The sequence below is a fragment of the Tyto alba genome, unplaced genomic scaffold (genome assembly GCF_018691265.1).
Source record: "Tyto alba isolate M040663 unplaced genomic scaffold, T.alba_DEE_v4.0 Super-Scaffold_2, whole genome shotgun sequence".
NCBI lineage: Eukaryota > Metazoa > Chordata > Aves > Strigiformes > Tytonidae > Tyto > Tyto alba.
This window is the reverse complement of record NW_024881282.1, coordinates 77391296-77404644: the sequence shown is the minus strand read 5'-3', so window position 1 is coordinate 77404644 and position 13349 is coordinate 77391296. Positions and strand designations below refer to the sequence as shown.

The 13349-nt window shown below is 36.3% G+C and overlaps 1 protein-coding gene across 1 annotated transcript in view; it reads right to left on the bottom strand.

Annotated features, from left to right (window-relative positions):
* The window catches only part of PHTF2 (putative homeodomain transcription factor 2), a 68938-nt gene that overhangs the window by 29388 nt on the left and 26201 nt on the right, over positions 1–13349 (bottom strand). Inside the window, exons 3-5 of the mRNA XM_032996290.2 lie at positions 10910–10966; positions 7017–7086; positions 4375–4533 (exon numbers count right to left, since the gene is read on the bottom strand). Of these exons, the coding sequence (XP_032852181.1) occupies positions 4375–4533; positions 7017–7086; positions 10910–10966 (286 nt within the window). The remainder of the gene's footprint in view (positions 1–4374; positions 4534–7016; positions 7087–10909; positions 10967–13349) is intronic.

Sequence of the window (13349 nt, the reverse complement as noted above, 5' to 3'; positions counted from 1 at the left end):
ATGTGGATAGACAGACATGCATAAGTGCAACCCTGTATACATTTAACACATACTTGGCTGTATATTTTCTAGTAATGAGGAAAGATCAAAGTAAAAGGAAAGATCTAGTAATGAGGAAAGATCAAAGACAAACTATGTAAACCATGCAGTAGTCCAGCTGAAGTGACCAGGACTCCAACTAGCACTTGTGGCTGGAAAAGGGGCAGCTTTCAATTCCATAGTTAAGTATTACTTTTGTAACCCTATAACCAGCTTTTCACATACAGCCAACACCCACGCAGCTCTTCTTGCTCCTGTACCCAGAACCCAACCACTCCACAGCTCAGAAACAACTTTACAGGCTTCAGGTCAATCTAAACACATTCAACAGGCACGGGGCAGACAGAAGAGGCAATGCCTCTCTTTTCTCTGCCTATTGTATGTTCTCGTTGCTCTGCCACTATGGCTTGAAGTGCTGTGTTCTATAACTCAGCTGAGAGAAGCCATCAAGAAAAAAAGCAACCAAAGAAAACCAAACCAAAACAAAAAAACTGAAACTCCAAGAAAAAATTCAGAAACAGAACAGGTGAATAATTCTCTGTGTCTAACATCCACACATCCCACAAGAACTTGGTTTTGTTCTTGCAACACTAAGAAGTGAAAAGTCCCATAACTTAGACCTACTCCTAGCACGAGAAATACATGGTACAAGTTCAGCACCTTTCACAGTTCTCTTCTAAAACTAATTGAAAAAAACACAGCCATATGCAAATTTATGTGCCACATTCAAACACCTAAAATATATCATATGAAGCCACACCTAACACTTGCATGTGATGTTTTCCACTAAAGAGATTAGACATGTTTTTCATTAAATAATCTTTAGCAAGGTAACCAGTATTAGAAACAGTATGAACGTACAAAACAGTGGAATTATTTTTGATTGTGGTAATTATTTCTACTTTCCCATCAGTCTTTGTCCTAAATTAAAGCACAGAAGTCTTACACAGGGTATCTTTTATTACTATATGTAATGTGTAATGTGCAGTAAGTTTTTGCCATTTGAAGTTTCTCAGAAAGACAGTATGCATCAATCAGAAATCTAATTTACTAAAAAATAAACAAAAAAAGGTAGAGATAGTAAAAGGTAATATTACCTCTTTCTAAATGAGCATGTCTGAGTTTCTCACACATGCAATTACTTTCATCAGATATAAAGTGTAAATAAGTAGTCAATTTTGAGTCCTACCATACAATTTGGATAAACATATACTTGTGAGAACACAGAGCTCTACATATCCATGTGAAATGACTTGCAGAAGTAGGCTTCCACAAAAATAATTTCAAACTTCACTACAAGATTTCTTCTACTGCTTAAAAAACATTCAACAAAGCAGAGTGCTCTAGAAGAAATCATCTTCTTCCAGAAGATACAAAACTGTAGACTGCAGATTGCCACCATGAAGTTTCACAGAGATTTAAGAAAATGTTACAGATCTCCTGATCTTTTCAGTAGGATGGGAAGGAAATCCAAGAACTTCTTTCTACACAGTGTAATACCAATAGCTAGGTCTCAGACAGAATTTCTCACACCGCTTTTCATTTTTTTTTTTTTTTTTTTACTTATTTATAGTGTTTAGACTTGTACTTTTCTAATTTACAAAAGACAGACACAAATGAAATTATATCATATAGAGCAAAAAGCTGTATCCAAGAAAGCAACTGTACATTTCAAAGACCAACAAGCATTTATTTTTATACCATTTAGAGCTTTGAAATATATGTATTGCCACGTTTAAAAATGCATACATATATAGATGTACCTCAATACAATAAATAAACATTATATCACTATTAAAGTTTCTTGATTAATACTTAAGTATACAATAGAGATACATGCTATTATTTCACACTTAATTTTCCTATTAAAATATAGAAACATTTTTAAAGTAAAAATGAGGTAATGGTATAAACTAAATGAATAAATAGTTGGAAGAAAAAGGTTTTACTTCTATCTTAATTCATCAACCTGTTCCACGACCTTGGACAGAAAACATTTCTCTGTAGTCCTCTTATCACACATTTTGCTAGTCATACTTTATACTAAAGGAAACCAATGCAAATAAAATCTGGGGTTTAAATCTACAGCCAAGGAAATAATTCTTTTCTGTAGTCTTACATAAATGCTAGCATATATCCTGCTAAAGCTAAAAAATTCAAAGCAATAATTCCAAGTAATGCAGGTCATAAATCTATAGAAAATACTTCATAATTAAATAAAATTATTTAACTAAAAATATATAAACAAAATAAAGTCAGACCGTTTTACAACGGTGTCAGTGAGAATCTGTCATGATGACAAAAGGTCCAAGCTACAATACAAAATTCAGATTCAAGGCAGAAATATGGCCACTGGAACTTGAAGTGTTCTGTTGTTAAGTTTTCATAATAGATTCTTGACATTTCAGTCTTACCATTTTTCTATGAAACTAATAATTGAGCACACCTGAGTAAAATACAAGCAAAACTTATATAGAAGTGCTAGGAAGAAAGGCTTGACGGGGGTTGTTTTAAATAGTTTCCAACAAAAAATTTCGTCAAATTGATTTCACTTATGTGTACATCATAAGTCTTTCAATTTATTTCAAAAATCATCAAAAACTCTGTGGTTAATTCAGTACAACTTCAATGACAAGTGTTTCAAATAGTTGGATTACAGTGTAATATGGAATATTATTAATCCTTTCCAGTATTTGTTAATTCAAAACCTCAGAAATATCAGAAATATTTTGTCATATTACAGACTATATGGATCAGGGAAATTATGTATTCGACACAACTTCAGTAAATCACAGATCTCAAGCAATCTGAGGGCAGAAGTTAATTACAAGATAGGTCTGCAATTAATGTCTTAAAAATTTGCTTGCACTTAATCTTCATTGTCTTACTATTTTGCTGCTTCTAGAGTCTTATGAAGGCTCCATAAATTAATTGTGTGTATATTTTTTAAATAAATTTAAGAGTAGGAACATAAAAAATTATTATGGTGTTTCTCAGAATAAGTCACCTATGAACATGGTAACAAATGAAGTGTAACTTAAGTATTTTACTACCTATATTACTATAAATTACATTGAAAGTATTAACAGTATGGGATCACTTACCATAGTATACATAAATGCTAACATACACCATAACACTTCTTAAGCACCTATCTCAGAAATGGGGATAAGGAGAACTTTTGATAGGAGACCACAGGAATAGTTGTCAATATTTCAAGTTTTGGGGAACTGGCACCGTGAAATTAATTTTATAGCTGCTAACATCACCATACAAGAGGCACTGATGTCTTGTTGGTTTGTTTGTTTGGGGTTTTTTTAACTCCATTTCTTGTTTTAAATAAAATTTCCAAATGATAAAGTGATTCACAACTGCAAGGACACATGGCAAAATTTAAAAAGTAATACTGTATTTTAACTGGATTTCAGTGGAAAACTTATCAGTCATTTCACTTCTCAGGGTACTTAATTTGCTCCCAACTTTCACTAACCTGTTCCATTTCTCTTGTACACACTTTTGACACACTATTCTTTTGGTGCCTTTCACACTGTTAGATACTGACTCACTACATTACATTTTTCCCTTTCTCATTTTCTTCTTATATATTACATATAATTAAGAGAAGCACAAAGTCAGATAACTAAAACTCGAGACCAAGCATCCCAAAAGCTGTGAATTACCTTCTGTTTGTTAACAGTTGCCCAAAAGTCCTCCTTTAATCTAGGACATACAAAATTAAGATGCATAGTCTCCCCACTGCAATGGAGAAAGCAGCAGATGCACGTAGGAAAATAAGCCCCCCATTTGCCAGTCATTCAGGAGCACGGCTGAGGTCTGACTACAGTATGACCTAGAAGTTCACTGCCTCTGATGTGACAGACTAACACATGGAAGGACAACTGGAAACTTGACAAAAAGATCATCCTACCAGGCTGTACTTCGGCGGGTTTGGCCTGGCTTACTTCTTGATAAGAGCTATTGATCTGCGCAAGTACCAGAAAGACCAAAAGCCAAAGAAAAAATACACTGCCTAAGACAAAGGTTTCTTTGATACTGCTCAGCCCTGAACTAGATTATACAGTCCTGGAAACCTAAATTATAAACAGATATGACAGACTAATATGTGTGCTAAAGCTTAAGACAGCCTGTGAGGAAATCCTTACATTTTCAGTATGCAAAAAGTATTAACCAAAAGACACAAGCTTGGGACTGAAATATTTTCTGAAATATTGGAATGAACCTTAACAGCATATAGTGAACTAAGTAACATACAGCAGCTTCCATATGGTTAAAATAAGGCATTCAGCTGAAGCTGATCCTGTAATCCAACTCTACCTTGGAGAAGATAAAGAACAAGCAGCCAGAAAAAGATGACCCTTGATGTCACTTGTAGCCACCACCTGTAGAAGAATGGAAAGAAAACAACTCTCACGATTCCTTTGCGGGTCAGAGATGTCCAAGGACTTTCAGGTTTTGCTTTAGCAAAAGCAGATCCTTTAGAAAAAGAAAAGAAATTTCAATATATTTCAGTGTTATGGCTAATAATAACTTTAGTAGTTCAACAACAGAGTAGTTAACACAGTTACTTAAAGGAGCCATTATTAAACATAATTATTTGAATAAATATCATACTTCCATCATTTTACTATCTCCTCAATTCAAAATCTGCATCCATTGTTGGTGCTCTCTTGACTGCCATTAACAGGAATGTCTACAAATACTTAGATTTTGGAATGTGCAAATAACAAAACATTGCAACTTCTTACTGTGTCAAAATTATTTGAAAATAAATCATTAAAAATTATTCTGTTATGCTGAGGTATCAGAAACTTGATATGAAGCAACAGGAAGTCACATGAAGACTCCACATGCCTGTGCAGGCACAGCAGAACCCTTTCCCAACACAGCAAAGGCATCTAAAACATCAACATCTGTAAACTGCTCGAACCACATCATTCAGGAAAACAAAATAAGGTTGAGAAGTACAGAGTATCTGTTGTCCACCTGAGGACTAGACCCAGGAACAGGGAATCCACCCAAAGAATAATTTATCTTTTTCTCTCCTACATCAGTTTTCATCTAACTCATTCAAATGCCCTTTCTCTCATATCCTTCCGTTTCTTTTTCTTCCTGAAAATTTCCACTTGTCTGGCAGCTAGAAAACACTGTAACATTTACAATGGAGGGTGTGACTTAAATTATGCCAAGGTTACTGCTTGGAAAGGGCAACTACTGCCTGCTGCTACACCATGTCCACCCCATCTCCAAGCAGAACTGGCACTAGTGAGCTCTGCACTGGCACACATAAAGCACTGACAGTACTGGAACTTCTTTAATGCTAACTTAGACATCCATGCAGAGTTGTTATTTAAATGCTATTCATGTAGCTATATTGAAGTGGTCTACCGCTACTTCTTAATTCCTACAAACATTTAGTTTTCAATTCTGTTTCTTTAAAGTTCAAACGTTATTTGATTTTGTTTCTTTCTCTCACATTCCCAATTTTAAAACTAGATGTGATAAAAAGCTCGTCTGCACACCCACAGAGGAGCTCAAAGAGACAGTGGCAGGAGGGGGAGCCCAAATAATACAGTCAAGGGTTGTTCTAGACCCATCACTGGAGCCATCAGCCCATCAAAGGCCCATCTCCACAAGTCCCGAGCAAGACAGAGGCACCAGGGCAGGCGGGAACCCAAATCATGGAAAGAACACCTTGACCAGGCCCCTTCCAGGGCAGTTCCAGCAGAGCCATCAGCCCTGCTGTCCGGGTGTGAAATGGTCCCCATGAGCCACTGGGGACAGCAATCCTTTCTGACAAAAGGGTATTGCTGGCCAGGGGTGTGGGACTCATTATGGGATTCAGGCAAAAAGGAGCTCAGATTTTGTAGGACTTACTCCTGGGTGTTTAGGGAAGAAACCAAGGGTGGGGAAAGGAGGGGTTTAGGTGACTTGGGGAGGAACAATTGTGGGGAAATTAAGGGGCAAGGGGATAAAAAGGACTGGTCACGCACAAATAGCTGCTCGTCTGGCTGTGTTATGTGCCCGATCAGTGCAGTATGTACGACCTTGTTATTAAATTCCTTTAACTCTCTCCTGGGCAAGAGGTGGTCTGTTCTGTGAGCATGCAAGTGTACGGGGGCTGAGTGCCAGCAGAGGACGCGTGGGAGGGCCATGTCTGTGGTGCCAGCAACCTGAGCGAGTGCCGGCAGGCGAGTGCTAGCAAAAATCAAGTCAGACTAACTGTGAAGGGGTGCAGTGACCTGAGAGCAAGGGGGGTGAGCAGGTCTCTGAAGGCCAGCTCTGGGTGTGAAGGTGCCTGTGTATCTCTAAGGGCAAGAGCACAGCAGGGTGCTTGGGTTAATATGAAAAGCACTACCTGGAATGGCTTCAGGAGACTCTGCTGGTTGCTGGTCTCATGAGAAAAAATGCTACATAATATTTTCCCTAGCCTCCATGAGGCATAAGGGAAATTAAATAAAGATAAAAATAAATTAAAACTAAATAAAGATGTTTTGAAAACTCTCGTATTATCTGACCTTCTGTTGCTGTTTTGTTATTTAAAACAGGCAAGACATTTTCAAGGCCTATGCAATTTTTGCTCTCAGAAATTTCAACATAACATTTCTTCTGGATGCCAGAATATTTGGAAGAAATATGAATGCATGGCAATAGGAGATTTCTGAACTTATAACTCCAAAACTTTGATCCATGACAATCCACATGTTTCTTTTCAAAATCTAAACCTATACAACAAAATTTAAATCAGGTTTTTAAGCCTTCAATCTTTTAACAATATTTCCTAGGTGTCTTCTTTAGAGAGGAGTTACGTAGGGTTGGTTGATTTTTTTGGGGGTGTTTTTTTTTTGTTTTGTTTTGGTTTGGTTTGGGTTTTTTTATTAACACACTCCTGTTACAGAACACAGGATGACAGTTATTTCTATACTGAGTAATTCAGCTTTTTCTAGCTCAGGACTTACCTCTTACAAGATCAACATCTATGAGGTCTGGTTTCACATGTCCTGTTTTCTTTGGTTTGTTTCTCAAACCCTGCAATAGGCAAATACTATCAAAATACATTCATGCAGATGGCAGACATTACAAAAGAAAAAATATCGGTGTGGTCAGTAATTGTATTTAATATACACCACTACTGAAAATTCAGACAAATATGTCAACTTCATAGAGTTAAAGTACTATAAATAAACATTCCAAGGAACAAGCCACAGTAAATGCCTTTTACACACTGCAATCTAAATAAAACCCAACCAATTACTGATCCATTAGGTAATTTTTCAAACATAGTTAAGCACTGAGCACTCATCTCCCACGATTTGGGATTATGCAGACAATATATGCACACAACTTGCAAGAATTAGTAACACATTTATACTAGGTTTTCAGAACAGTTGCAACAAACTGCTTTCCTGAATCTCTTTTCTTCTTAGATGCCTAATTAAACTTCAGAAAATGCTCACATTGCAACTCCTTAATTCCAAACACAGATAGCAAATCATGTTGTAATGCAAGAGCCACTAATCAGCAAGTTCCACTGTCAGAAATCCAAATTCTTAAAAAAAGTATTGAATCTTTCTTGATAGTGAATAAAGATTAGCCTATTTAAAAGAGGGGAGAAAAAAAAAAAAAAAAAACAAAAAAAAAAACAAACCACAACCACTCAACAGGAAAGCAGCAGGGAAAAAAGCAAGCTTATTTTGCCTTTTAGAAACAGCATATTCCTTCACTGAAGAGCCAAACTATCTTGCAAAAATTTCATGTTTGTTTTTAATGCTAAAATGTGATGCTGCACTCTCAAGTCTCAGAGACAGCTGTGAGTTTATTCTGATCCCTTTAGATTAGGCTCTTGGTCACATTAGCCAGTAATGATTCCACTGAGTACAAATTCATACACAGTAAAATATAATATTTCAAAAAATATTTCAGGTTCAAATGGAATCATGATGGAAGTGGTTTGACTGTTCTCATTCAAAAAGCAGTTAAATTCACTCATGAACTGTAATTTCCATCATTGTCATATTTCAACCACATGTAAAATCATTTATTACTTAAATGTACACATTAAATTCAGATGAAAGCATAAAAATGAAATTATTATCAGTGAAATCCAGTAATACTAATCCTGAATAAGAACAGTATCAAGCAAATTGTTCAAACAGGTAGAGTGCAGCTCAAAATATTTCTCACATCTAAATTCAGCTGGGTTTTTCATGCTGAAATAAAAATTAAAAAAAAAAAAATAATCAAACTGTTCACAATGAACTAGATATATAGTCATCACCTGATATATCTATTAGAAAAATGAGAGTTTGCTTGAAACAAAGCAAAATTAATACATGGAACGGAAACATGGATAGGACAAAATGTGCTCTGGGGATGACAAACACAGAAACCCAGTTGTATTGTAGACTTAAGCACTGCAAAGAACTTAACGTGCACGATTTTTACAGAACAGCAGTCTTAAAACCAGACTAATCTTATGTGCAATGAGAAAACAAGCCCATAATTAGAATTGGAAATTATTATAATTCTAGAACCTGCTACAGATTCTTGTGAATTCTTGCGTAAGCCGCTATTTCATAAAAAGATCTAAAGCTTAAAAATAAAATGCTGAATGATATAATAATTTTCAAATGTATTACTGCTTATGGGACACAAGATTTTTCTTTAAAGTCTAAAGACATATGTGCCTTTTAGAAGACATAAACCCCTGGAAACACATGCACAATCCTAGGAAAAATTTACCACTGTGGCTAAAATTATGTTTTCATTTTAAAGAAATAATTCTGAAAAAAATAAGTCAACAGTATAACTTGATGCATCTTTCATAGGAAAAGAAGTGGTGACATTGTTTAAAAACTCCATTGGTCAAATCTCAAATGATTTCAGTGTCCATGGATTACATCGAATTGCTGGTTCTACATTTTGCAACATGCAGTGAAAGAATTCCATTTGTTAAAATGCAATTTCACCACTCTCTTAATGCATCACAAATATCTGTGATAGATGTGGAAAACAGCAGTGTTTCAAACTAAGGTTAATTAAAAAAAAATATTCCTAATGTTTCATAATGCTTAGGCCCATTCAAGTTAGTTCATGTAATATCTATTCAGCACCAAGCACATTTCATCTAATAGGAAAAATAAAGTTTAAATAAAAATGCTTAAACATAGTTGCTATTATTGTAAAAATTCTTTTGAACAAATTTTAAAAAAGAACTATAATAGAATCTATTAAGATTAAACTAAGCTATAAATTTACAGTATCAGATTCTCTACTAAAAGTAATTTTTGTTTAGATTTTCAGTAAAATTCATTTATAAACAGAACTATAATAGCCTTGAAATTAAAGCACTAATGTGTAATACTTGTACTTGGTAGTCTGTTTCAGTGATACCATTATTGCTCTAAACACAGTGAACACAAACTCATGTAGACACCATAATGAATTTGTTAGTTATTGGTCTCATGAGCAAAATGAGATGCATCTTGAATAAGCACAATGCATTTTTGTGATAAATTATTTTTATAATGTCCTATTACACAGTAGTTACAAGAACTTCTGTCATACTGGTGATTGGTTTTCATGGTTGTGAAAACGACCCTAAAAACAAGTAACCCGCTCGCGTCTCAGGCGGACAGTAGTTGCACCGATTGCCGAGGACGTTTCTGAACGCTCACTCTCTCTGCACACTTCAGACAAAGGGCACCAGAAGACACAGTTTTGAGGCAGTAGACTCCTGCGTGTATCGACAGCCCTTATCCCGCGCTCAGGAGCGTGCTCCCTTCGAGATCCCCCAGCAACCGCAGGGGAGGCAGGGTGGGCCGGACAGCTGGACGGAGGGACGGCTGGCTGGGCCCAGTGCCGGGGTGTGCTGCACCGTCAGCGCGACGGGGAGCGAGAGCAGCGCATGGATTCTGGCATCGGGCTTCGAAGCACCTCCGAAAATACCGTCGGCACCAACTTCAAGGTAAATTTGTAGATTTCTGGTATACAGAAATCAGGGAACTCTGCAGTTCAAAGTCAGGAACAAGCTTCCACGTAATGCAAACGCTCAGCTTGGCTATTGAGGTACGGGGGGGGGGGGAGAAAAATGGCACGGAGAAACTGAAGCAATGTACATTTTGCTAACATTAAGAATTAGCAATGCTTTGAAACTCATGCAGTAATAGCATACTTCTCGTGTGCAATATTTGAAGAAAAAGGTTAATTGTCAGAAAGTGTTAATTAACTTGACATCATGGACTATGACATAATATACAATCCATAAATCTATTACATAAAGGATTGATTTCTTTTTCTCCAAAACAATTTAGCAATGCGGCAGACATTGATGGCACTGTTAGTTAAAACAAAATGCAAAGAATGCTGTTAAACTGTTTGTTCAGGGAAACAAAGCCTGAAGTACTTACCAGTCTAATAAACTGTACAAAACAATGACAGCATCATAAAGGAGGAAAAGTAAACTGCAGGTACAAGGTAACTAACTGAAAGTAAAGAGAGCTCAGATAACTGACATTAGAATTAATCACAAAGAAAAGTGAAAGACAGAGGTACTAAAACAACTAAACCCTGGCTTAAGATAACTTAAAAGGAAAAAAAAAATACTGAGATACAGAAGATGCAGCACACTAAATACTGCGGAGTTATTAATTATGTAAAATAAAGTATAGTATGCCAGTTACATTTGGTTACACTCCAGAAGTCTAGTTTTACTTTACCAGTATTAAATACCATCACACACATTGTAAATTACATCAGCGTACACAGCCACAGACACTACTGCTGGTAACTGGCCAAAAAAAAACCAAAAAACAAAACAAACAAACAAACAAAAATGCTGTAATATTATTACCTTTATTTCTCTTTGCTCTACTGATTTTTCCCATATTTGTTGATCGTATGCCCCAATCTGAAAAGGACACACACAAAAGGAAAACCTACATTAGGTTTTAAAAGACAATGATCAAACAAAACCAATCAATCTTCAACAAGACAAGCATGAAGACAGCAGGTTATTTCCTTGGGGAGACTTATTGACAAGGAAGTCTTTGTCTTCTCCATTTCACCTTGGCTGAACTGGATGTAGCTACCCTGTAAATGAGTTGTGACAGAGGGGAGAGGTGAGCAAGCAGATAGCCTCAGCCTCATGGCGTGGCTTGTGCACGGCACAGGACGGGGAAGACCATGCTCCTTCCCACCTCAGGTCGGGGTGACAGGGAGCAGACCTACAGCAGCAACACTTACACAGTCTTTCGGTTAACTTTAGGGAAAATACCACACACATTTAATTAACCCGTACCTTCGATTAATTTCTTATTTTTAAAATCATCTCACTCTATATTTCCCATGCCATTCCACCCACTTTTACAGCTACATTGTCTTTAGATTTATCTCTTAATATTGCACAGCAACAAAATACATGGCCAGGCTGGCAATCAACTAGATCACAGGCCAGGGAAAACAAAGAATATCAGGAAAAGGCACTTTTCCCGTTGAAGCACTGATAAAATAATGTTCTTAGTAGGCCTACTCCAGAATTTGTTCACTCTCATTAAGCTGCTAGTCTATTTATTCTTTAAATTCTTCTAGAGATCTTAGTTTTGTCCAAACATGAACAGGTTTTCAGTTTAAAAATTGGAATAAAAAGGAATTGTTTTCTCCTAGACTCTAATTTCACGTCATAAAAACACAAAATTTTCTACAATAAGACCAGAACTGCAGAAAGTGCTTGATCCTTCAAGCACATCTTAAAATCCTAGCACTAAGACTAGTTTTGATGAGTTTTGTCATTTTAAATAACCATCAATACAGGTAACTACAGTTAATTTAAGAAATTACTGTGCACTTGTTTATAAAAGAAAGCTACTCTATGACTGTCATACATTTTGAAGAAAGGCAACCTTAAATTTCAGGAAATTCACATATAAGATAAAGTAACAAGAACAAGTCAATATATGAGACAATATATCCAAGTTTTGTAAGAAGTTATCAGAGATCACCAGATTGCTTTGAACTCTGCACAAATAGTGTTTCTAGATAATATTCAGTAATGATCTCTTTTACTACGTCAGTTTTAAAACCTTTCCATCCCAGCAGTTCTACCCTGACATATACATGTGTGTGCACATACATGTGCATACACACTGCTGGATATCTGGAGTTTGATTCATATCTCAAATTCTGAGCGGTGAAGTGCAAGATCGCTTTTTAGGTCACGAGAGACAGATGCACTCCCTGAGATTCCAAGTCCCTTTGCTGACTGCAGAGCACCAATACAAGCAGCTTAGATCAGACACCTGACAGAGAGGCAAGAGGAACCCTTGTCATTTGAGTAAACCTGCTCAAATTCAACCTTACTGCAAGAGCATGACTTCTCTTTCCAGTTCACAAATTACAGCAGATATAAAAGGCCTGAGCCCAGGTGCATACATCTTAAACCACAAATCATTATTCTGATTTGTCTTTTACTATTTCAGTCTTCAGTGTTAAACTAGAAGACATTGCTAAAAAAAAAGAAAAAAAAAAAAAGTTAATTCTTGATTAAAAAGTATCTTTTAACCAAGGATCCAACATAAATGCAAACAGATTGACAGGGAAGCCAGCAGGCAAACACACCCATAAAAAAAAAAAAAAACCCTAGAGGCATCTTTGGTGCCTTTAAACCTGACCCATGGAGGGGGGGGGGGGGGGGGGGGGGGGGAAAGGAAGAGAAAAAAAAAAAATCTGATTTATAACAATAAAGTCCAAAGCATATCTAAACTTGAAAATGAGAACAGCGAACTGAATTACCCATTCTCAAATTTAAATAATATTTCCCCTTCAAAAGAGCTAAGAACACAAAAAATTTCTATCATTTGCTACCATAAAATTTGGGGAAGTGGGGGGCATGGGGGAGGGGGTGCTATGTGTGGAATCTACTGTTTTTTTGGTAACAATAATAAATACTTCGCATCTCTCATTTGGAAAAAAAAAATGTAGACTGTGGAAAATAATTAGGGAGTCAGGCAGTGTACTGGGCAGAATTAAGCACTTGCTACAATTAAAATAATTAAACAAGAGGAAGTTTAAGAGCTAACTCCACCTGGTTAACAGCCAAAAATTAAAAAGTCAGTATCTTGAATAACCACTCCACCCAGACATTTATATCTAATTGTTCTAGCTTTTTCTCTAAATACATTTTAAATGAAATTTCAGGCCTTCCTGTTTTTCATGAAATTTACTGAGGAGAGCCCCAAGTGAGGTTTTTGTGCTGCATAATATCATGTCCTCCCCTCCTCACTTTCAAAAAGATT